Raw genomic sequence first — 25307 nt, forward strand, 5'->3', positions numbered from 1 at the left:
TTTTTAACCTAGCCGTGATAGGCTACGTAAATCTTTACGTAGCCTATCACGTCTTTTTTTTTTTTTCACACGGGAAATGGCGGCGGCAGCAGCCGGTTGGAAGACCGGCTGCCACAGCCGCTGCTGCTGATCCACCGCCGGAGCCGCCGCCGCCACCGGAGCCACCGCCACCCAGAAGATCTGCCCCAGGTAAGTCTCATCCCGGGGGGATCTGCGGGGGGGCAGGGCGGGGGGCAGGTCGATCCGCCACAGATTTCAGGGGGCCGAATGCGCTGGCATTCAGCCTCCCCGAGATCCGTGGTGGAATTCTCTGACATCCCTAGATAGGCTATGTAAAGATTTACGTAGCCTATCATGTAGGTGTTTTTTTTTAACCTAGCCATGATAGGCTACGTAAATCTTTATGTAGCCTATCACGTCTTTTTTTTTTTTTTTTTTTTTAGCACTGGAAATGGTGGCGGTGGCGGCAGCCAGTCAGAAGACCGGCCGCCGAAGCTGCCGCCGCCGAGCCACCCAGAAGATCCGCCCCAGGTAAGTCTCATCCCGGGGGGATCCACAGGGGGGCAGGGAGGTGGCAGGCCATTCCGCCACGGAGTTCAGGGGGCCGAATGCACTGGCATTCAGCCTCACCAAGATCTGTGGTGGAATTCTCTGCCATCCCTAGACCAGGCAATACTCTAATGGCGGCTGCCATTAGCTTATCACTGGGAGAAATACAGACATAAATATCCTACTGGATGCTATTTGTGGCTGAAAAGCCCTGACTTTGACCTCATTGCAGCTGTTTAGGGCTGTATTTAGGTCAAAAACAGTGCTTTACAGCTGCAAGTGGTGTACAATACACCATTTGCGTCTGGATTTCTCCCAGCGATAGGTTAATGGCAGCCGTCATTACCATATCACCTGGTCTAGGGAGCAGTGCTCCCTAGACCAGGCAAGAGCGCTGGGGGGTGGCTGCGCCAAGGCCCCTCTTCCCCACGCTGGCCTTTGACATCTGCCACGTGGAAGAGGGATGGTGATGGCCAGCGATAGGGTAATGGCAGCTGCCATTACCATATTGCCTGGTATAGGGAGCCAGAGTGCTGCTTTGTGAAATCCTCCAGACATGGATCCACTCCGGAGGATTTTGAGGGGCCATGAGCAGCACGAACGGCCCCTCTGCAAACCCCCCCGGACTGGAAAGTAGGGGGTTCATACAACACTAATGGCAACCCTAACTAAGCACTGATATAGTTGAATACATAGGAAGTCAAAGCCAGACATTTAAGAGCCAAGCACTCAGAGTCCTAGGACTAGATTGATCACTCTTTGTCGAATCTCAATATGAAGAAATGTGCAAATATTGATGAATTCTAATCAAAACTGAGCTGAAAGCCTGAAACAAAATTCCTACCCATCCCTAGCCATAGAAATTATTGACTCTGTATTGTCTCAAAACACATAGATTTTGGATTTTGTACATATATAGTATTGACTCTGGTTGTCCTCCCCCACAAAAAAAACCAACCCCACAACAAACTTGGGCTCATCAGAGTCCAGTCAAATATATACAGGTGATCATCTGGTGATCAGGATGTTAATAACTCAAGAGTTATTGTGTTGTAACAATCCAGGTGTTAGATAAGTACCTTGCAACAGCTGTGGCTGTCAGATTGTTGCGGTGGGGGGGGGAGTGATGGAGACCCCACTGAGGCTTGAAAAGCCACAGAGCTTGATGAATAGTGCAAGGTGAATAGGCCCAGCTTCGTGGATAAAAGAGTGGAAAGGGATGCCATCTTTGTGTTTTGCATAGGCTGCCAACATGCCAAAGACATGATATAGCAATAGCATACTATGTTATTATGCATACCAGACTTGTTATCTACCTCAGTACCACCTAGTTAGCAGAAACGGAAAGCACACTACTGTGATCATTACAAGATACATGTAATAAAGAAGAAATGATGAAACAGGAGGCCTGGGAACTAAAATATGCTAAATCAAATTATAAGGAGAATAAAAATGCAGCCCACAAAGATGGATATGGTTGGGTTTATTGTTGTTGCTCTTAAAGACCACTATGTCTAATTTTAAATGAATGTTAAATTTAGAGTTCTGATATGATTCCCCCTGGTGCTATTTAAACTAAAGAAATAATCACCAGAACTATTTTTTTCAAGGGGGGGGGGATCTTGGCACATTCACTTTTGCATGCCTCCCCACCACCACCAGTTTGAGCCAATAGTCAAAGGTCACTACATTTTTTTAAGATATAAACATAATTTGTTTCACTTAGCTGAGGTTACTTTTTGGAAGCTATCATTAATCTGATTTATAAGGGCTTTGAGAAAAGCAGCAACACACTATATCATTTTTGACAGAAGATTCTGAAATCCTACAACAGTGACATGACAAAACTGTAACACTGACACTTCCCCCTCCCCGCCCCATCCCGCATTTTGTGACAACCAGCTGAGATCTACTTTATGCTTTATCTGCCCTCCACCTCAGGCGGAGAAGACCAATAATGCTTTTAAAGTAGTTTGAGAATTCTATTTGTATTCTCTATCTCCTGCCCCCCATATTGAACTTGTGTTCCAAAACAATGGAAATGTATAATTCCTCAGACCTCTGTAGTGAATACAACTTTTTTACCAAACAGGTGATGACAGAGCCAACTTTATTAGTTGGAAGCATAAACCAGATTAACTCAGGCTGGAAATGAAGTGTATGTTTTTAGAGCACGGATAACTGGATGTTGGATTAACCCCTGCACAGAGTAGTGGTTGGCTCCCTCTGAATTGTAATAAGTGAATAATGTGTGTGTGCTTGTTTGGGGGGGAGGGGGGCATTAATTCACACTATAGCTTAACCTCACATTATCAGTTTCCTACAGGAATGTCAGGTCAATGCTTGACTGATGATATTTTTGTCTCAGCCTAAAATACATTTGTGGTGCTTGTGAGCTGATTTTACTGCTGTAAATATTTATACAGAAAAAGCAAAGATCACGTAATCTAACTCTCTAGTATATACTAATTAATAACTATATAGATAAAATCAAGTATCATATATCTGTTGCTCAACATACTAGTACCACTAACAAAAGTCCATGGTGTCCAGGCAAAGATAACTTGGTTAAATAGTTCATGGACCTTGGAATTCTGAATCTAAAGTCTCCCAAGTCTACTTTAAGAATTCAGCTGCCTGGCCCCTTGTTGCTCTGTTCCTTCTCTGATATCAGAGCAACTAAGGCAATAGCAGCTAGAAACATCTTTACATTCTACCTTTAACGCCTGACTATTAAATACATCTAGCACTACCATCAAGAGAGATGCGCCAGGACAAAAGGGTCAGCGATTAATGGGGAAAGCAAGATCATTGTGAAAAAGGAGGTTGACTCATGTAAGAAGACACCGGCAAAAGGTTTTTAAATAACTGCATTTCTGCAGAACATGTATCTCAGAGCAGTCACCATGCCTCACACTATCCTACAGCAGGGGTGGACAACTTGTGGCCCTCCAGATGTTTTGACCTATAACTCCCATGAGTGCTCCCCATTAGCTAGGCATGTCCTACAGATAGGATACAGCAGTCACTCAAATACCTGAATTATAGCTTGCCCACCACTACCAATCTTACCCTATAATGTAGCTAAAGGTGAATAGGGTGGATGTGTGTCCTGCTTTACACAGGACAGTCCCTGTGGCAGCTGGTGACTCTAGTTCCTGAGGAGCTGTGATTCCATTCAGGATTTTGGTTACCACCAGCCAAAACTCTAATGGTGCTATCCAAGGTGCTGAAACCCTTTGGGGGATAGGGTTCAGCACCTTGGGTGGCACCTTTCAGAACCTTGGACAGCACCATTAAGAGTTTTGGCTGGTGGTAACTAAAACCCTAAATGGAATAGAGAGCCAGTGTGGTGTAGTGGGTAGAGTGTTGGACTGGGAGCCGGGAGATCTGGGTTCTAGTCCCCACTCAGCCATGGAAGCTCACTGGGTGGCTTTGGGCCAGTCACAAACTCTTAGCCCAACCCACCTCACAGGGTTGTTGTTGTGAGAATAAAATGGAGGAGGAGGAAGAAGACTATGTATGCCACCTTGGGTTCCTTAAGGAGGAAAAAAAGGTGGGATATAAATGTAATAAATAAATAAATAAATAAATAAACAAACAAACACAGCCCCTCTGGAACTAGAGTCACCAGCCACCACTGGACAGCCCTCTATTAGAAGGCTGTTTGAAGGGCTGTCTGGTCCAAGTCTGTAAGCCACCTTGGAGGGCTTCTGCCCTGAAAGGTGGCCAAGGAATGTTTTAGATAAATAAATAAAGTCTAGTTTAAAGATAAAGAACCATCAGAACTAAGAGCTGGGCCTTGAAATCGCTATCAACAGTTAACACCTGGACAGCAGGCTGAGCAGGTACCCATGCTGCCTGGTCAGTCTTCTCCACTATGTTGAGATGTACTGTATTTCTATTTAAGTTATAGTGATTATTTCTACATTTGCATATATAAAGGAACACATGCAGATTTTATGCAAATCTGTGTCCTCTTTTGTCCTCTTTTTTGGCAGTTCATAAGTGGCTTCCCTACATGTGAGGTGTGATTTAAGACACATTCATTGTTCATGCAGGGCAACAGAGAGGCCCCTGGCAAGTGCCATGCCTGTACTGAGAATATATGTACTAGAAACGCATCCCAGAACCCTCAGCAAAATGCAGGTGCTCCTTGGAAGATAATCCGAAAATGGCGCCATGAAAACAGAAAGACTGAAGACCTCAGCAATAAAGGGAGGAAAGTCGGATGTGGTATTTGGTTATGTACTACACTGAGTACATATATGTACGTGCATGTCCGCATGCACACACACACCATGCATCTGTACTGGAATTTTGTTCAGTTAAAATCTCCATAATCATGTAAATGTTAAAGTTGGACTTCTGTGGTTCAAACTTGATCACACTCTTTTTTGTGAAAGAATTTGATCAAAAGTCTATTAAGTTCCACTGGAACAAGCCTGGATGTTATGTGAGCTTTCTTCACTGACAATTTGAAATAAAAATAATAGTTAAAATGAGAAGTGTGTCTCAGTTCATGAGGATTTACATTTTACACACAATTCCCCTTATACAGTGCATTGTTGTATATTGTACTTCTTGAAAGGCAAGGAAGTTAACAGTCAAGTAATATAAAACAAGTAAAAATCACTGAGCCTTATCTTAATGAAAACATTACATTTTCAGGAGAGTTACATGACGAAAAGTTCCCAAGGAAAATTATGCAGGTTTTTTATGAGACATATAGAAGATATTGTTTCTGTTCTATATACTACATTTCCTAGTGATTTTCTTTTAGATGTGCATGGGGAATTATGCATTGCAGTCATTAATGGGACACAACGGCCAGCTAAAATATCAAAGAAAGGAAGACTCTAAAAAGAAAAGAAGGCCCATAAAAAAGAGAAAGGTGATAAGAATGTGTAATTCTATCAAAATATTATTTAACATTTCTAACAAAGACATTGCACTACATTCCAAGACATTCATAATTGATTATGATGAAATGCAAAAAAGGGAAAACACCCCCACCCCGATTAACTAGCATTCTGTGGACAGGATCAAAATAATTCATTGCATTAATAGAGATTGGTAAAACTCACCCATCTGAATTCAGAATGGGCTGGGTTTTTATAAGCTTTTTGAGAGAACAAAAAACCCACCCCAGACTTTTCCTGAGACTTCTGCATAGCTAAGAGAGATGCCACCCAGGAAGGTTCTCCACCAGCAGCCCTCTTGTTTGCCGGTTGTCCCCTCCCCTCCCCGAGTTCAGGCATGTTGTTGCTGGCGAAATCCATTCCCCCCTGCCAGTTATGCTGAGGATTGCAGCTCACCTCAAAGGGAACATGGAAGCCTGAGTGGGGTGACGGCAGTGTCCCTGCTAATCCGAAAGCCCCATTGATTCTGCAGGGCCTGACTCCACTACGCCACTGGCCAGGAGCTGTTTCTAAGTTGTTCTTCTATCTCTGCAATGCTCAGAGCATGCATTGCAGATGGGAATTCTGGTAACTGGAGGGGTTATTCCCTCCTGTAAATGTCAGGAGTTCACATAAAATAGTGGGAAATAAGGATTAAAACTCATACATCTGGCTTGTCTCCCACAGCTGGGTAGACAATCTAAATGAGAGAGGGACAATTCTCCCCTTCCCAAGTCATACTGGTCTGTGAGTGCCCTTACCAAGCAATGTGGGAATATGGAGGGTTGACTTCCTCTGCAGCACATGACATGGCCCAATGACTTGAGTCTGCTACATTCACTCTGCAAGTGCCTTCTCTTTGCTTGTGACATAGCATGGTCTTGATTGCATAAGAGGATCTGTAAACTAGTGGGCAGACGATTCTGCCTTTGGGACAGAGGGGACTGGGCTATCTGCTCTTTGGAATTTTCCAGCTCTATGGCTGCATGAAGCTTCAGCCAAGCCCAACATTGTCTCTAAGGGCATAATCCTATGCATGTTTGGACAGAAAAAAGTGCTGGCTGGGGAATGCCGGGAATTGTAGGACTTTTTTCTGTCTAAACACGCAGAGGATTGCACCCTACGTATGTTTCTTTTCCAGAATGCAATTGTTATTGCCAATATCTCTTCCTCTTCTCTTGATTTCTCTCTCATCAGCTGGCCCAGGCACAGGTAGGGATGTACAGACTGTGTAAAGTCCAATCCATCTGTGTTTTGCAGATTGCCAGGTGCCTTTTGTTCTGTCATTTGCTCACAGACAGGCACTATTTTTTTTCGTCATGCAGAAAAATACGCAAATAATTACGTAACAATTTCGTAACAATTGACATAATTTACCTTAGCACACAACATTTAACATATTGTCCTTCATTCCATCCCACTTTTCCTCAGCAGAGATTTGCGTATTTTCCTACAAATAAATATGCATACATTTCAGGAAAGTAAAAAAAAAAAAATCCGAAAGTCCACAGACTCTGCGCAGCCTGAGGGGTCGCTCTGCAACAGATTCTGCAGGTCGGAGTCTTAGAAATCCGAACTCATTTTAGTCCGTATCGAATTCCTTCAGCATCCCTAGGATCAGGGCATTCAGGCAAAGGGACATGATGCTACTTCAGTATATATTCTTTCATTCAGTTGTCATGGTTTCTGTCCCGGAAGACCGTATCTTAGAAGTCCACCTTGCTCAGTACCATTTAACTACTGGGGGTGTGCTAAATCAATCTGCATTATTCACAGTTTATGGTAATGTGGGGACCTTAAGAATCAGCCATAAACAGTCAGCTATCATTAGGCTAAACCAGCTTCCTGGGAGATTTACAATAAAGCAGCTGTCCCAATTAAGCAGAGTGAGGTACAGTAATATTTTATAGTTATGCAGCACCTTTCATCCCAAAGCATTTTCACCAATTAAAGGCACATAATGCTCTATAATGGATGACTCTGTGGAAGTGTTTTCACACAGGGGTGGGAAAAGGAGAGAAAAAATATAAACCATGTGGCAAACACCTGTCCTTAAATATCACAAGACCAGGGTGTAAATTTCCAAGAGGGGCAATGAAATCCTGTCCTCAGTGAACACATTGGAACCAATGGTTAAGAAGCCGTCTGAACGATCAGTGTGGCAAATCATAGTATGGGGTTTCCCCCTTTGGACCAGACTAGTTTAGTAAAACTGCAAAACACCTGAAATGAATACCTTTTTTGCCCTCTCTCCAACATCGGACCGTGGTGGTTTCAGTGGCAGCCAAGAGTAGGGGCTGAAGTCAGACCTTCCCTTTCAAGTCTGATCTTCTCTCTCTTTGCCCTTGAAGGGAGAGATTCAATATATCCTATGGCCCCTGGGATGCTCTACCAGGGACCATAGGATTGCAAAACCCTCTCACTTGGAACTAGGCTCACTGAAATCTATGGGAGTTATTACTGAGTAGATATGCATAGGAGCATGCTGTTAGAGTCAGAACTCTCCAGATGTTGTTGGACTGCAACTTCCATCAGTCCTAGCCAGCATAGCTAATGGTGAGGGATTATGGGAGTTGCAGTCCAACATCATTTGGCAGGGCACAAGTTGCCCACCCAGTGTTAGAGGATCAAAGACTGCATTCAGAAAGTTAAATCCACTATGGAAAGATAGCTTAACTGGAAGGCCGATGCACAAAACCAGTGGGAAAAATGCAGACAATTATTTATTTAAAATGCCAAGAATTGGAAACAGAGACCTCTGTAACGACAAGTGTATGTGGGGGGGAGGTGAAGTTGTCTGGCTTTGGGAAGTTGTTTAATTCTGAAAACCAGCCTACATGTAATGTTGGGCAAGTATCTAAGTGCCCCAGGGGAGAAGGAAGCAAGAGGGGGACACTTTCCTTGCCCTACATTACCCTACCCAAGACACATTCCTTGCCCTACATTACCCTACCCAAGACACATTCCTTACCCTACATTAAACCATGCCTCCTCTTAAGGGATATGGACCCCAAGCCTATATTTGCACTGCAAGAGGTATCTGAATTCTGTATTTTTTTGAGTTACTTTTTAGAGCAGCCTTCCCCAATCTGGTGCCCTCCAGATGTGTTGGACCACAGCATCCATCATTCCCAGCTAGCCTGCCCAGTGAAGGGTGCTGGGTCAGGCTGGCTGTTTCAGAGGGTGGTGGAAGTTGTAGTCCAACACATCTGGACATTGTGAGGTTGGGGCAGGCTGTTTCACGCATTAACCATGCAACCTAAGCTGAAAGAAAGACAGACAGACAGACAATAATTGCTGCATCTATGTATGGGCTGATTCTCATGCCAGGCTTCTAGAGGAGAAAAGAAAGATGGAGCCTTAATGGTGTAGAAAAATAAAGATTTAGTAGACCACTATTTGACTCTTTTTCTTTCTTTCTTTTTTTGCGCCTTTGAAAGTCCATCTCTCTTTTTTGTTTTCCCCTCTGGCATTGGAGCCTTCTGCCCTTTCAGCTTGGGGGTGGGGTGAGGGGGTAGCCTGAGATTCAGGTCCATGTTCAAAAATATATATATCTGCACAAGTGTATAGTTTGGGCCTGTTTTTCAATGCAGGTCTTAAGAGAACCAAAATATACTCTTTGGTTATTTCACATGGTTTTTCTTTGTCTCTCCATGTCCAAAAACGTAATGTGAGAGTCAGCCTGGTGGCTCTCACCTACACTGTATAAATACTAGAATGTCATCATAAAGCACGATGAAATTCTGCAGCGTCAAGAGCCATCAATTTATAGCCCCTGTCTGAACCAAAATTTGCTTATTCTTACAAATCTGTGTTCCAGCACTTAATGGAAGCAGTTGAAAACCATGATCTCAATAGGATCAGCCAAAAGAGTAATTATATAAAACATGCAGACCAAAAACAAAACAAAAAAGGGGGAAAAGATTTCTAATGAGATTATGTAGCAGATAATATATGGAATTTAGCTGGCTTTAAAAAAAAACACACACAACTGTTTTTATCAGCTGATGCTAAGTATTGAGACACATGCTGTGGCACAATCAGATAATCAAACTGTTCACCACTCATGGCGAAGAAAGGGATAATAAGCATTTTTAGACAACTAATTAATCAAAAGTGTTTGATAATGTCATTGCTTTTCTTTTTCAACACAGATTACCCATCTAATTCATTCTAGGATCAACCAGTTAATTAAAAAGGTATTATAAGGTTTTTATAAGAACTAAACAGATAATGGATAAAACATAGTCTACACGAATACATATTCAGTGGAATCTTTCCTTCATTATATGAAAATGTTGCATTATATTTGGAAACATGCGCGTGCACATACACACACACACACACACTAAAACTAGCAACCCTCTCATCCAATTCATCCTCTTCTCTCCATAACATTTGGTTCCTAAAAAGAATGACATGTCAGCATATTGCATGTTTTCCTGTCCCATGTTCACATTACTGATTGCTCCTGGAAAATGCATTATACAGTAGCCCTATGCAGATGTTCAGAACATGTGTAAACAAGGACAGCATCAAGGGGAGACAGGGTCAGGCGCCTGCCAAGGGCCTGCATTCCAGAAGGGGCCCACCAACTGACAAAAGTGCTCTGAAGTTGTTCCTCCTCTTCACCATTGCAACCTGCTTATTCACCTGCTCTGGCATAGACAGTGGTGGTGGTGGTGAGGAGAAGTAGATGACTCTGCCTACTTGTTCCCTGACTCTCTGCCTGTCAAGCAAGCAAGTGGTAGCAATGATGAGGTTGTATTGGATGGGGTTACACTCCCCCTGAAGACTCAGGTTCAAAGTTTGGGTGTGCGCCTGGTAGGGATGGCGGAGAATTTCTCCACGAATCTTCGGGAGGCCGAGTGCCAATGCATTCAGCCCCCGAAAGTGTTGGGGAAATTCTCCGCCGGCCCCCCGCCCCCAATGGGACTTACCGTGGCCGAATGTCCCTCTCGGCGGTGGGTCCCGGCGGCGGTTCGGCAGCAGTTTGGCGGGGGTGGGGGCGGTGGCCGGTCTCCCGACCGGCTGCCACCACCGCCATTACAAAATAAAAAAGTAAAAACACACACACACACACACCCGTGATAGGCTACGTGATGATTTACGTAGCCTATCACAGCTAGATTTCCAAAGTAAGCCGTGATAGGCTACATAAATCATCACGTAGCCTATCACGGGTGACTTTGGGGGGGAAAAAAGCGCGTACGCAAATGGTGGCTGCCCATGGGCGCCGCCATTTGCTTTCCTTATTTTGGCACGTCTAGTCTACGTAAAGATTTATGTAGACTACGGCGAAAATAAGGGCAACGCAAATAGCGTTCCCTTATTTTCGCCGTAGTCTACGTAAATCTTTATGTAGACTAGACGTGCCAAAATAAGGAATGCAAATGGCGGCGCCCATGGGGCGCCGCCATTTGCGTATACGCTCTTTTTTTCCCCAAAGTCACCCGTGATAGGCTACATGACGATTTAAGTAGCCTGTCACGGCTGACTTTGGAAATCTAGCTGTGATAGGCTATGTTAATCGTTACGTAGCCTATCACGGGGTGTTTGGGTTTTTTTTCACTTTTTCTTTCACGGCCGGGGAGACGGGGCGCTTCTCCCCGGCCTGAATTTCGGCCAGGAGAGGTGGGGCGCCTCCCCCCCCTCGCCTGAACTTCGGGGGGGAGAAGCGAAGCACCTCCCCCCCACCGCGAAGCAAGCTGCAGGACAAGGTAAGTCCCTTTCATCCATCCCTAGCGCCTGGATTCAGCCCTAAGCCTGGATGCTCAGGTTTCAGCAGTGGCCAGGAGTGCTTTTGCACAGTTAAAACTAGTGTGCCAACTGCGCCTGTTCCTGGAGATGTCTGATCTGGCCACAGTGACACATGCTTTAGTTACATCCCATTTGGATTACTGCAATGCACTCTACATAGGGCTGCCTATGAAGAGTGTTCGAAAACTGCAGTTGGTTCAAAGAGCTGCTGCCAGACTGTTGACTGGGGCTGGTTACAGGGAGCATACCACTCCCTTGTTAAAACAGCTTCACTGGCTTCCATTCTGTTTCCAGGCACAATTCAAAGTGCTGGCTATGACCTATAAAGCCCTATACGGCTCCTGTCCAGGTTATCTGAAAGACCTTATCCTCCCTTATGAACCTACCCATGTCCTGAGATCTTGTGGGGAGGCCCTTCTCTCAGTCCCACCACTGTCACTGGCACATTTGGTGGGAACACAGGAGAAGGCCTTCTCGGTGGCTGCCCCATGGCTGTGGAACACCCTTCCCAGGGAGGCTAGGATGGCTCCCTCCTTGATGTGTTTCTGGAAGCAGGTAAAACATTCTTGTTCCAGCAGGGCTATGGGACATAGCTGGAACCTGGGGGTAAGCTGCTAAAATGCTGTTTTAAAATGCTGTTTTAATGTTTTAATATAATTTTAATTGTATTGTTGTTTAATTTATATTTTAACTTTTGTATATTTTCATATGTTTTAATTGTATATGTAGGGATGTACGAAACACTTACCTGGTTTCGTCCAGGGACATCCGCGGTGGGGGGGAGGTGCTCCGTCCCTCCCACCGAAATCCTCGACGGGGGGGAGGCGATCCATTCCTTCCCCCAGAATCCTGCCTGGCCAGGCCTCAGAGCCGCCAGCTGGGCCAACCCGCAGCGGGACCTCCAGCCGCTGCTGGGCTGCTGCGGACACAAATGGCATCCTGAGTAGGGGACGCCATTTGCGTCCCTATGGTAGCCCGTGATAGGCTACATAAATATTTACGTAGCCTATCACGGCTAAAGCAGGGATGCAAATGGCATAGGGGATGCCATTTGCATCCCCGCTTTAGCCGTGATAGGCTATGTTAATATTTACATAGCCTATCACGGGCTACCATAGGGACGCAAATGGTGTCCCCTACTCAGGACGCCATTGGCGTCCGCAGCAGCCCGGCAGCGGCTGGAGCTGCCGCCACCGCCACTGGAACCACCGCCATAGCTGAAGCTGCAGCCAGAGCCGCCACCAAGTAGGCTCCGTTCTGGGGGGCTTTCGCGGAGTGGTGGGGCGGGTTGCTCCATTCCGCCATGATTCCAGGGGGCCGAATTCACTGGAATTCGGCCCCCCTGGGATCCGTGGCAGAATTCTCTAACATCCCTATGTATATGTTTTAATTTTTGTAAGCTGCCTTGTGTCCCAGTACTGGGAAAAAGGCGGGGTAAAAATATAATGATGATGATGAAGAAGAAGAAGAGCTGGAAGAGCAATAGCAGCTGGTGACAATGACAGTGAGAAGGTAGACTCACTGTGGGAGGGAGCCCACTGAGGTGTCTTGCCCAAGGGCCTTCAGAAACTAGGAGCCAACACTTTGTCTAAGGTCTACATGCAAGAAGCAGAGACCCTGGAAAATCAGGGTCTAAATCACTTGGAGAGACTCCATAGATACAGGAGGCTCTCCAGTACGGACACTTGCCCTCTGCATATGGAGGGCAATGAAAATGGTGCAAGGGCAAAGCTAGTGCACTCGTGCTCACTCCCCTTCCTCAAGTGAAGACCTTGCATGTTTGCCAAACGCCTGCATAGGGCTAATCATATTGTGTCACATATTTCAGGAAAGAAATATTATAGAACTGGAAGGGGAACTGGTAGTGTTCCCAGACAGAGGGCTCTTAGCACTACTAGTCAAAAGGTATTGTGCAGCTATTCTGCCTTTTCCTCCTTAATGAATTTTCTGGTAAGAAAAAAAAGATGGAAGAAGTGGTGGGAAAACACAGGAGGGTTACAAATTGAAGACATCTGACTGCCTGTACAATTCCAAGAATTAGGCAAGGCAATTGCACAATAAAAGCATTGTCTAGAAGCTTCTTGGGTACATGGTGTAAAACCTACATTTGTTTTCATGTTGAGTTACACTAGACACTCTCACATACTCTAGATCTGAGCTGGGGCAGGCTGGGTTTGTCCTGTTTTCCACACATCAAAACCTAGAACAAAGCTGATGTCAGTGACACTCACCATGGTCTATTGGAAACTTCCTCCATTTCAACTGAGCAGTCAGCTGAAATATAAATACCGTAGGCCAGTTTTGATAAAATGGAGAACCACGGATTAATTCTTCTTTGGCAAGGTGTTCACGCTTTGCTATTTCCTGAAAGACAGTTTCATGCTCAAGAATAGCAATAAATAAAAGGTATATTTATAAAAGAAAGAAAAAGGAAACAAATATAATGAGGAGAAAGGCATGTTCCACACAGGTACTAAGACCTGTAAAGAATTGTGAAGCTCATATTTAGTAGGGGCTTTACCACAATACTGAGCCTCGTGTGGCACAGAGTGGTAGGCAGCAGTATTGCAACCGAAACTCTCCCCGCAACCTGAGTTCGATCCCAGCGGAAACCGGGTCTCGGGTAGCCGGCTCGGGTCGACTCAGCCTTCCACCCTTCCGAGGTCGGTAAAATGAGTACCCAGCTTGCTGGGGGAAAGGTAGTCATGACTGGGGAAGGCAATGGCAAACCACCCCGCTATAGTCTGCCATGAAAACACCAGCGTAAGCGGTGTCCCTCTAGGGGTCAGTCATGACCCGGTGCTTGCACAGGAGGGACCTTTCCTTTCCTTTTTACCATAATACAGCGAATTTACCATAAGGACCTAACATACCAATGAATTGGAAAGAGAAATTATTTAGAATGAATGTGATGTGAATTATGAATAATTACATTCAGAAACATCAATTGTATTTCTGATAACATAGATGCTGCAGACCACCTGAAGCATGTACTGGCATGATGGTAATCAGTGCTGCTTCTCATGTTGTGCTAATACTTATGAATATAATATGCAAGTGCAGGAATGCAGCATCACAATTAGATCTGAGGATTTACTTACTTACTATATTATTCACTTGCTAACTGTAGATATCACTCGATAACCTGAATGTGTGATGCTCCTTGCATCATGAACAACTCACACAACTATTTTGATTGCTATGTGGTGATGCATTTATGTTTAGTGATTGGCCATGTGGATGCCCTATGTATTGAGATCCTTGTAGCTCAGACCACACTTTGGAGTTTTTCCAGGACATGGTGGCCTATGATCATAAGATGTATCTGAACCTTTACAGGTGCTGATGGCATGCCACATGTCAACTGGCAGGTTTGCATCTAACCACAACCTTTAAAATGGAGTTTTAAATTAACTACCATATGCTAAGTCTATGGTCTATGCCTGATTCCACCTCATACAAATACTGAACAATGGGCAGTATCCAATGGAGACCGCCCATGAGTGGCCAACCCCACTGATTCCCTTCCGCAAGTGATGCCCACCACCTGTGGAATGGAGATTTAGCCCTTCTGGCACCAGCCTGAAACCAGCGGAAACACTCATTTCTGCAACAGGACAGGCTCACATAACGGAGCTCCTCTGACCTGGCCTATTCCAAGAACAAGGATTTCTGCTTGTTTGGGGGCTTGCCCCTGGAAGCCCTAAATCTCCATTCTGCAAGCAATAGCTGCTGCTTGTAGAAGGGAATCAATGGGGCTGGTTGCTTGTGGAATGGGAGTGGTGGTGGGCCCTACTGGCCGACGGGCAGCATTGGATACTGCCCAGAGGTAGCTAAGGGTGCAATCCTATGCATGTTTGGACAGAAAAAAAAGTCCTACAACTCCTAGCATGCCCAGCCACCCTGGCTGGGGCATGCTGGGAGTTGTAGGACTTTATCCTGTCTAAACATGCATAGGATTGTGTTCTAAGCCAATAAGCTGCTTTTGTACAAGACCTATCACTTTAATATATGATCACACCCATTCACAGACTCCACTTAAAACTTTTACAACTAACCACACTTAGAGCCATACTTTGTCATTTATAGTAACTGTCTACGAATGACTTTCTGCTGAACACCTAAAGCCTGGTTCAGCTGTTGGTGGATCCAGAAATAGCTCTTGTGCAATGGGTTATAATGCTGGGCCTTGGATGGATGCAAATGTGTATGCATGTGATTTGCAAAAGTATATGCATGTGATTTGCAAAAGTATATGCATGTGATTTGCAAAAGTATATGCATGTGATTGCCTCCACAGGAAGTAATATAAGGCAATACTCCCTTCAAGTGGAAGAAAAGAGGAGACTACAGCCCTATTCAGGCATTCTAGATCTCGGTACAGTCAACGCTTAAAGGCAGGGAGTGAGTCAACCATGCCCCACTCCTTGCACATTTCCATCATCCTCTACTCATGGAGGGTGGCTTTCTAAAGAGAAGAGCCTCTTGCACCTACAGAAACTCTCCACACAATTCAAAATGCTCTGAATGCTCATTCAACATTCTGAATCATGGGAAGGCTTCCACAAATACCAGAGGCTTTCCTTTTTAGAAAGTTACTTTCTGTCATTAGAGGGCAACAGAAATGAGTGAGGAGAGGGGTGGGTTACCGTGTTCACTTTCCTCACTGTACTGAGATCTAGAATGTCTGAATAGGGCTTAGGTGAATAGTGCATATATATTTCAATATACATTTGCCTGGATTTGGTTAGGCCTCATCTGGAGTAACGTGCCCAGTTCTGGGCACCACACTTTAAGAAGGATGCAGACAAGCTGGAGAGGGTTCAGAGGAGGGCAACAAAGATCATCAGGGGACTGGAAACAAAGCCCTGTGAAGAGAGACTGAAAGAACTGGGCATGTTTAGCCTTGGGAAGACTGAGGGGAGATATGATAGTGCTCTTCAAGTAATTGAAAGGTTGTAACAGAGAAGAAGGCCAGGATCTCATCTCGATCATCCCAGAATGCAGGACATGGATGAATGTGCTCAAGTGACAGGAAGCCAGATTCATATTAGAGTAATATGACAATGGAACCAATTACCTAGGGAGGTGGTGGGCTCTCCCACACTACAGGCATTCAAGACAACAAGGCTGGATAGCCATCTGTCAGGGATGCTTTGACTTGGATTCCTGCACTGAGCAGGGGGTTGGACTTCATGGTCTTATAGGCCCCTTCCAACCCTACTATTCTATGATTCTATGATCTCATGCATTCCTAATGTGACGGTGGTTGGATGTGTACTCAAGATCTGACACCAGACTTTGATACCTGTTGGCTGTCTGTAGGCCTGTCAATGTTCCAGCTATCCATTAGTCTGACCAGTTGGATAACTCACAGTCACCACCAAGTATATGAGGAGATTGTTGTTTGATTAATGAGTTTCCATCTCATGGATGCATATCTGAGCTTTGAGTATATTGATAAATTTAGAAATATAATTTAACTCCTTAATTTCTTATTGTCATTTGTTAAAAAAGAAAATGACACATTTACTGTCACATTTTTTAAAAATGAGAACATGAAATTATTTTTTTAAATACACTATATTTGCAACGTAAATTAATATTGAAGTCAATTCTGTCAGTCTCAACAAAGAGGTCACGGATCTTTTGAAGTATAAGCTGTCACTTAGCAAATCAAAAGTGTCTGAGTTGTGAAGGAACAAAAAGAAGCCTTAAAGGAGATGTGGTTCCAGTCTGAGATTAACAAGATTTGATTCCCACTCACAATACACACATCATGTACTCTTTATAGAGCATTTAGCTTTCAGGCATTATAGGGACTTAACACCTCAATCTTGTAACTTAAAGAAATGCCCTGTAGTATATAGAGCTACACAAAAATATAATAAAGCATATTCTGACAAAGAGCAAATGCATCCAAATAACAAGCTGTTATCCCTCAGAAATATAGGTATCAATTTACAGCACAATCCTATGCATGTATACTCAGAAGTAAGTCCCACTGAGTTCCCATATATGCCCAGGTAAGTTGGTATAGCCATGATAGCCATGATAGCCATGATAGTGTGGTCACTGAACTTGAGCCGGACATCCTAGAGAGTGAAGTCAAGTGGGCCTTAGGAAGCATTAGTAACAACAAAGCTAGCGGAGATGACAGTATTCCAGCCGAGCTATTTAAAATCCTAAAAGATGATGCTGTTAAAGTGCTGCATTCAATATGCCAACAAATCTGGAACACTCAACAGTGGCCACAAGACTGGAAAAGGTCAGTTTACATTCCAATTCCAAAGAAGGGCAACGCCAAAGAGCGTTCAAACTACCGCACCATTGCGCTCATTTCACATGCCAGCAAGGTGATGCTCAAAATCCTACAAGCTAGGCTTCAGCAGTATGCGAACCGAGAACTACCGGAAGTACAAGCTGGGTTTCGAAGAGGCAGAGGAACTAGAGATCAAATCGCCAACATTCGCTGCATCATGGAGAAAGCAAGAGAATTCCAGAAAAACGTCTATTTCTGCTTCATTGACTATGCTAAAGCCTTTGATTGTGTGGATCACAACAAACTGTGGCAAATTCTTAAAGTGATGGGAGTACCAGACCACCTTACCTGTCTCCTGAGAAACCTGTACGAGGGTCAAGAAGCAACAGTAAGAACCAGACATGGAACAACCGATTGGTTCAAAATTGGGAAAGGAGTACGACAAGGCTGCATATTGTCACCCTGCTTATTTAACTTATATGCAGAGTACATCATGAGAAATGCCGGGTTGGATGAATCAGAGGTCGGAATTAAGATTGCTGGGAGAATTATCAACAACCTCCGATATGCAGACGATACCACCCTAATGGCAGAAAGCGAAGAGGATCTCAAGAGCCTCTTGTTGAGGGTGAAAGAGGAGAGTGCAAAAGCTGGTTTGAAACTCAACATTAAAAAAACTAAGATCATGTCATCTGGCCCTATCACTTCCTGGCATATAGAAGGGGAAGAAATGGAAGCAGTGACAGATTTTACTTTCTTGGGCTCCAAGATCACCACAGATGGTGACTGTAGCCATGAAATTAAAAGACGCTTGCTCCTTGGGAGGAAAGCTATGGCCAACCTAGACAGCATAGTAAGAAGCAGAGACATCACCTTGCTGACAAAGGTCCGTCTAATCAAAGCTATGGTTTTCCCAGTAGTAATGTATGGCTGTGAGAGCTGGACTATAAGGAAGGCTGAGCGCCGAAGAATTGATGCTTTCGAACTGTGGTGCTGGAGAAGACTCTTACGAGTCCCCTGGACTGCAAGGAGGTCAAATCAGTCCATCCTAAAGGAAATCAACCCTGACTGCTCATTGGAAGGACAGATACTGAAGCTGAAGCTCCAATATTTTGGCCACCTAATGCGAAGAGAAAACTCCCTGGAAAAGACCCTGATGCTGGGAAAGACTGAAGGCAAAAGGAGAAGGGGACGGCAGAGGATGAGATGGCTAGATAGCATCACGGATGCAACGAATATGAACTTGAGCACGCTCCGGGAGAGAGCGCAGGACAGGAAGGCCTGGCGTGCTATGGTCCATGGGGTCACGAAGAGTCGGACACGACTGAACGACTGAACAAGTTGGTATAGGATCGCACCCTTAGAGAGCAATCCTATCCCCCCTAGACAGTGTCTTAGGGACACAGGATATTTTGGTTTCCTGGCTCTGAGGTCAGAGCCAGGAAACTGTGCTCCCCTTCCCCTCCCTTTCCCAGCCAGTGTGGAAAAAAACATGCTGGCTGCTGCTATGAGCTAGGAAATATGGGTTCATAGTGGGTGAAAGGGGACATTCCACAGGGCAGGGGGAGAAGACTGTGGGGCTATGAGGTATCCTCAGCTGTCCCCAGCCTTCTTCCCTCCCCCTCCTTGAAGCCACCGCTAGATGGGCAAGAACGGCCATCTAGCTAAAATGCAGACTGGGAAGAGTAATGCACTGCCTGCTCTGCCTAAGATACTCATAAGCTTCCGAGTTTGGGGGCTTACGCATACCCAGGGTGCATCCCATTAGGGATGTACGGATTCCCCACCATCTGTTCCGGTGGGGAATCCCTGGGTGGGGAGGCGATCCGTTCCACCACCCCCGGAATCCACACAGAGTGGTTCCGCTCTGCAAGGATATCACAGAGCCAAGGGCAGCCCCATTCCACCGTCCGCATGCCCCCGATTCCCCCAGGATTTTTTCAGCTCCCCAAACTTAGGTAAATAGTTCCATAAGTACTGCTGATTAATCCTTTCTGCAAACCCGCCGTCGGTCTCCATAAGCCTCGGGTCATAGAGAAAATGCCTATTTATTTTTGTTAAAAGGGTAAAGCCCTTCGTGGGGATTCCCCATGTAACTTCTGTTCACCTGACCTCACTGGACCTCACCGGATCTGTCCTGACCGGACCTGTCCTGACCTCACCTCTCCTGACCTCACCAGACCTGCCCTGACCTCACCAGACCTCACCTGACCTCACCTCCACAGACAATAAACAGAAAAGATAGAGGATTTCCATGGACTTCAAGACTCAGCCCCAGTGAAAGAAAGCCTCGGGTCACAGGGAAAATGCCTTGTAAAAGGGGTAAAGCCATTTGCGTTCTTCTTCCTCCATTTTCGATTTACGGATTTCTTTTCATAATTTTTTTCATAAAATCCGCCGTTCAGCAGACAACGAAAAAAGGGTCTGTGTGAGCTCCGGTTCGGGTCGACCGGGCCACTTCGTTCTGAGGAGGATTCCGCGGACCGAATCTGTCAGAATTCGATCCCATTTAAAATTCATGCAGAATTCTCTGTCGTCCCTACATCCCATAGGATTGCACCTTAATGTACTAATTGAATAAGAGTAAGCCCTTTTGAATACAGTGAGACTTACTTCTAAGTACACATACGTAGGATTGTGCCACAAGGCTACTTCGTCATTTGCAATGTGATTTACTTTTATATGTACAAATTCTGGCTAAAAACAGCATTTTAATAAAATAGAAAAAGAATAAATTACTTAAGTGAAAATGGTCATCTGTGCTTAATTGTATCTTGATGTTACAAATGTATATTTAGGTTCTTGAGCTTAGATTGGCTCAGTAGCATAACTGGACCAAATTTTAGATTTATATAATGATATATGGGATAAACCCCCATTTGGGAAGGAACAGATGTAAGTAATAATGTTTGTTTTCCAGATCTGTCACTCATGTCTGCTCACAACCAGACATGTGGTTATGCAAGGTTCATCAACAGCCAGTTGCTGTTATGCACTGCAGATCATCACCAAGAGAACTGTGTTATAGTGTGATTAAGAACCAGTAATAATAAATAAATAAAACCAGAAGAGACTGTTTCAGTCTATTACTTAATTAAATAATTATGTTTGATACAGCAATAGGGATGGATCTGCCAATCTTGGCCTTGCTGAAACTGTCTGTTTTTTTGAGGTCTACACGTTCTGCCCCATTCATGCATGAGCTTGTGATTTAAAAAAAAAAATCCATATAGAAATTTGCACACATTTTTTGTAATGTCTGCAGTAATGTACATTTTTTGTGTGCATTTTTGGGAGGCATGCACCCAACCCATTGGCTAAAGTGTGTTTGTGGGCATTTTGGAAACTTATGCATTTCCTTTGCATAAGGAAACGTGTGCATATTGTTGAATGCATTTGTTTTGTTGTGTGGAACATATCACAATTTCAGAAATGTACAGATTTCTGACCGCATATTGTGTTCTGGCCCAGGATGTGCAAATTGGATAGATCTGGGGGGGGGGACCTCAACAGAGCAAATTTCTCATACACCCTTAAATAGTGATGGCCCAAATCTCAAAAGGTGTATGCATCTTGAAATAAATGAATTCCAGCAGTTTGAGCACCACGACACCCAGCCCCTTCCAAATTAAGCTCAAACCCCTCCAAAACACTGGCCCATTCAGAAAGAGCTCAGTCCTTCAGTCATGGGAACTAACCACCCCTGCCAACCTTCTCCACAGACAATCACCCCCCCCAACCTACCCCTGTAGGTATGGCCAAAAAGATCACAAGGCAGGAGAGTCCTCAGATGAAAGGCTAAGAGTGTAATCCCATGCATGTTTAGACAGAGAAAAGGCCTACAGCTCTTACCATGCCCCAGCCAGCATGGCTGGAGGTGTAGGCCTTTTCTCTGTCTAAACATGCATAGGATTGCGCCCTAAATCAGCCTTCCACATCCTGATGCCCTCTAGATGTTTTGCACTTCAACTCCCATCAGCCCCAGCCAGCACAGCCAATGGTGAGGAATTCTAGGAGCTGTTGTCTAAAACATCTGGAGGGCACCAGGATGGGGAAGGTTGACCTAGATACTCCTGCAAAGCATGCTTGGGAACATCCATTGATGCCACAAAGAATGGGCAATACTTCTCATTGCCAATGGACACTTTGGGCATTTTAGAAGCATCTAGGCCAGAGGTGGGCAACTTTGGAGGATCCAGGGGCCAATTTCTGCCCCTCAAAGCCCCCTGGGGGCCACATACATGCCTACCACCACTGAAATCACCATCACCAAATAGCTGCTGAATTTCGTTAGAAATTCAGTGGTGAGAAAAAAGCCACATTTTCTCTTTAAAACAAAATCCCAAAGACATAATATTTTCTGCAGATAATGGCAAAATCCTGACCAGCAACTGTAACTTTAAAATAACACAAGCCATTTGTCTTTAGTAGGTTGCAGCACAGAGAGATAAGAGACAGCACACCTCACTCCATCAGTTTGGCTGGAATCAACTGCCATTTGGCTTTTTGTCTCTCAAAACTGTCTCCTTTGCATCCGTTCCACCTGATAATATGTAACTGGAATGTTTTGGCACCTGAATTGGTTGTAATATGCCTGAGGGAAGGGCTTGTGTCATTTTATTCTTTGTACCGCTGGTACAAAATTGTAGGTGTTTTACAAAATAATCATAATAATGAGCTCAACACAATATTTTGAACATTCAGGGCACAATCCTATCGCCTATCCAAAGCAGGGCAGGAGAAGCACTGAGGGGATTGTTCTCTCCTCCTGCCCTGCATTTTTGGCTAGACAGCCGATTGCAGCTGTCGAGACGCTGGAAGATGAAGCAGGAAAGGAGGCTGCCGGACAACACATAGGATGTGTCGTACAGGCATTTCCGCCCTCCCCACCCCGGAACATGCCCAGACATGCCCCACCCTGGAACATGCTTTTCGGCCGCTCCACACTCCTCTTGTGAGCATGGAGGACAGGGCTGTTCTGCGCTGCTTCAGAGGAAGCGGGGAAGTTGGGGGAGGTTGGTTGGGAACCGACCTCTAAGCGCAGGCTCCAAGATCGGGTCCTGGAAAACGACATGCCCTATGGCCATCTAGCCGCTGTCTAGCGCCCATAGGATTGCTCCCTAAGAGTTATCACATTGCATTTATTGGAGGCTTGCACAACTTGACTCACCAGTAGGGGTGTCAGAGAATTTCTCACCGAAACTTCGGGGGGCCGAGTGCCAATGTATTCGGCCCCCCAAAGTAGTTTTGGGGAGAAATTCTCCGCACCCCCCGCACCCCGCACACCCCCCCCAGGATGGAACTTACCTTTCCCGAATGTCGCTCCCGGTGGCGGGTCGCAGCGGCAGTTCGGCAGGGCTTCGACAGGGGTGGGGGAGGCAGCCGGTCTTTCGACCGGCTGCCGCCGCCGCCATTCCAAGAAAAGTTAAAAAAAAAAAAACGCCCCCGTGATAGGCTACGTGATGATTAATGTAGCCTATCACGGCTAGATTTGCAAAGTCAGCTGTGATAGGCTACGTAAATCGTCACGTAGCCTATCACGGGTGACTTAAAAAAAAAAGCGCGTACGGCTAATGGCGGCCCCCATAGGGAGCCACCATTCGCGTTCCTTATTTGGTCGCTGTAGTCTACGTAAAGATTACGTAGACTACGGCGAAAATAAGGGCAACGCTATTTGCGTTGCCCATATTTTTGCCTTAGTCTACGTAAATCTTTACGTAGACTACAGCGACCAAATAAGGAACGCGAATGGCAGCTCCCTATGGGGGCCGCCATTTCAGTACGTGCTTTTTCTTTTTTTTTTAAGTCACCCGTGATAGGCTACGTGACGATTAACGTAGCCTATCACGGCTGACTTTGCAGATCTAGCCATGATAGGCTACGTAAATCGTTACGTAGCCTATCACGGGGCGTTTTGTTGTTTTTTTTACTTTTCTGTTGAACTTCGCAGCCGGGGAGACGGGGCGCTTCTCCCCAGCCTGAATTTCGGCCAGGCGAGGCAGGAAGCCTCCCCCCCCGGCCTGAATTTCAGCCGGGCGAGGCGGGAAGCCTCCCCCCCCGGCCTGAACTTCGGGGGGAGAAGCGAAGCGCCTCCCCCCCACTGCGAAGCAAGCTGCGAGACCAGGTAAGTGACTTTCGTACATCCCTACGTCACTAGTCCAAATGCAGCCCATTAGCCAGACCATTTTTTTCCTGCCTGCTTGTGACTGAAAAAAACTGGGAGAGATAGTCTAGCACATGACAGGACAAGATATGTCTGCTGGATTATGTTTGGCTTGGTGAGCCACAATCAGGATTTTATGCATTTTTATTTTAGATATGTAGCCTGAAAACAAGTTTCCACTGCGACCACTTGAAACCAGGTACAGTAAGTAGCTATAAAGGATAGCAACTCATACAAAATGGCATAATTTATTTTAAAAGGGATGAGAATTGTTGGTTCTTGCAAGATGCACTTTAAGACTTAAAAATTCCTTACCTCTTTTACTCTTAAGTAATCCGTAGATGAGATTTTGAGAAAGTCACAATTATCATCTGTAACAATTGTTAGCACATCGTGTTGCATCCTTGCAGGGAGTGGTTCCAAAGTCCCAAAGCAACATCCTATATGAAGCTTCCAAAATAAAGAAATAGAAAATGAGTAACATTCTAGCATCCCTTCTTCTTTCTTTTGTCAGATAATTAGGAAAATGACACAACAACATTTCCAGTAAATTTTCTTCATTTTGCTCTATATTGCAAGTAAAACAAATTATATACACCCTGAACATTCAACCTAATAATCACTAGGGCTGGTTGAAATATTTTACATAAAACATAAAATAATTATTATTAGCCATGGGGATGTGGAGACAATAATCCAGAAGTTGTTATATGTCTTATAATGAGTTTTTCTATCAAACGCGCCATGGGAGTGTTGTTACAATATTTGTTTTATCATTTTGTGTGTGAACCACCCTGAGAATTCATTCATACTGAAGTCCAGTGAGGCATAGGAATGAAATCCATTGCCTAAAGGTGTGAAATTAAGTGCACAATCCTATACATATTTAGACAGAAAAAGGTCCTGCAACTCCCAGCATTCCTCCACACAGCATGGCTGGCTGGGAAATGCTGGGAATTATGGGATTTTTTTTCTGTCTAAACATGCACAGGATTGCACACCAAGGGAGCAATCCTATGGCCGCTAGTCAGCAGCTTAGAAGGCCATAGGATATCTGGTTTTCTGGGAAACGACATTCCCCCACTTCCGCACTGCCTCACAGGCAGCACGGAAAACAGCCCCATGCTTCACACTCAAAAGAGGAGCACGGAGTGGCCAAAATGGGGTGCTCCCAGGGGGGCTTTCTGGGGCGAGGAGGGCAGAAATGCCTGTACAACATATCCAATCTGTCATATGGCAGCCTCCTCCCCTGCTGTGCCCTCCTGTGGCTAGACAGCTGCAATCAGTGGTCTAGACAAAAATGCAGGGCAGGAGAAGCACAGAGGGAATGATCCCCTCCATGCTTCTCCTGCCCTTCATTGGATAGGCAGTTGCCTCCGAGTTCGGAGGCGGCCGCCTATCTGCATAGGATTGAGCCCTAATTGTGTTAAAGCAATTAACATGTATGTTTAAAATCTAAATAGCTACTGTGGAGGGGTGAGCAGGATCAGGACTGTATTTGGCAGGGAGGGATTTTTAACCCTTTCCCCGCTGCTACAGTCCTGACAAAAATTATTCCCCTCAGCTGCTATTTGCATCAGGAGAGAAATTTCTATTAGCACCAGTGGGAACATCCCTCCAGACACTAATAGAAGCTTCAGGGACTTGTCAGGACCATGGCAGAGAAAATGGG

The 25307-nt window shown here is 45.1% G+C and overlaps 1 protein-coding gene across 1 annotated transcript in view; it reads right to left on the reverse strand.

Annotated features, from left to right (window-relative positions):
• Window positions 1–25307, reverse strand: part of CNBD1 (cyclic nucleotide binding domain containing 1) — a 233503-nt gene that overhangs the window by 74251 nt on the left and 133945 nt on the right. The window contains exons 7-8 of the mRNA XM_084851452.1: window positions 23951–24085; window positions 13442–13574 (exon numbers count right to left, since the gene is read on the reverse strand). Coding sequence (XP_084707578.1) covers window positions 13442–13574; window positions 23951–24085 — 268 coding nt within the window. The remainder of the gene's footprint in view (window positions 1–13441; window positions 13575–23950; window positions 24086–25307) is intronic.

The sequence above is a fragment of the Heloderma suspectum genome, chromosome 4 (assembly GCF_057233095.1).
Source record: "Heloderma suspectum isolate Gila_16-S chromosome 4, 16-S_ref, whole genome shotgun sequence".
NCBI classification, from domain to species: Eukaryota; Metazoa; Chordata; class Lepidosauria; order Squamata; family Helodermatidae; genus Heloderma; species Heloderma suspectum.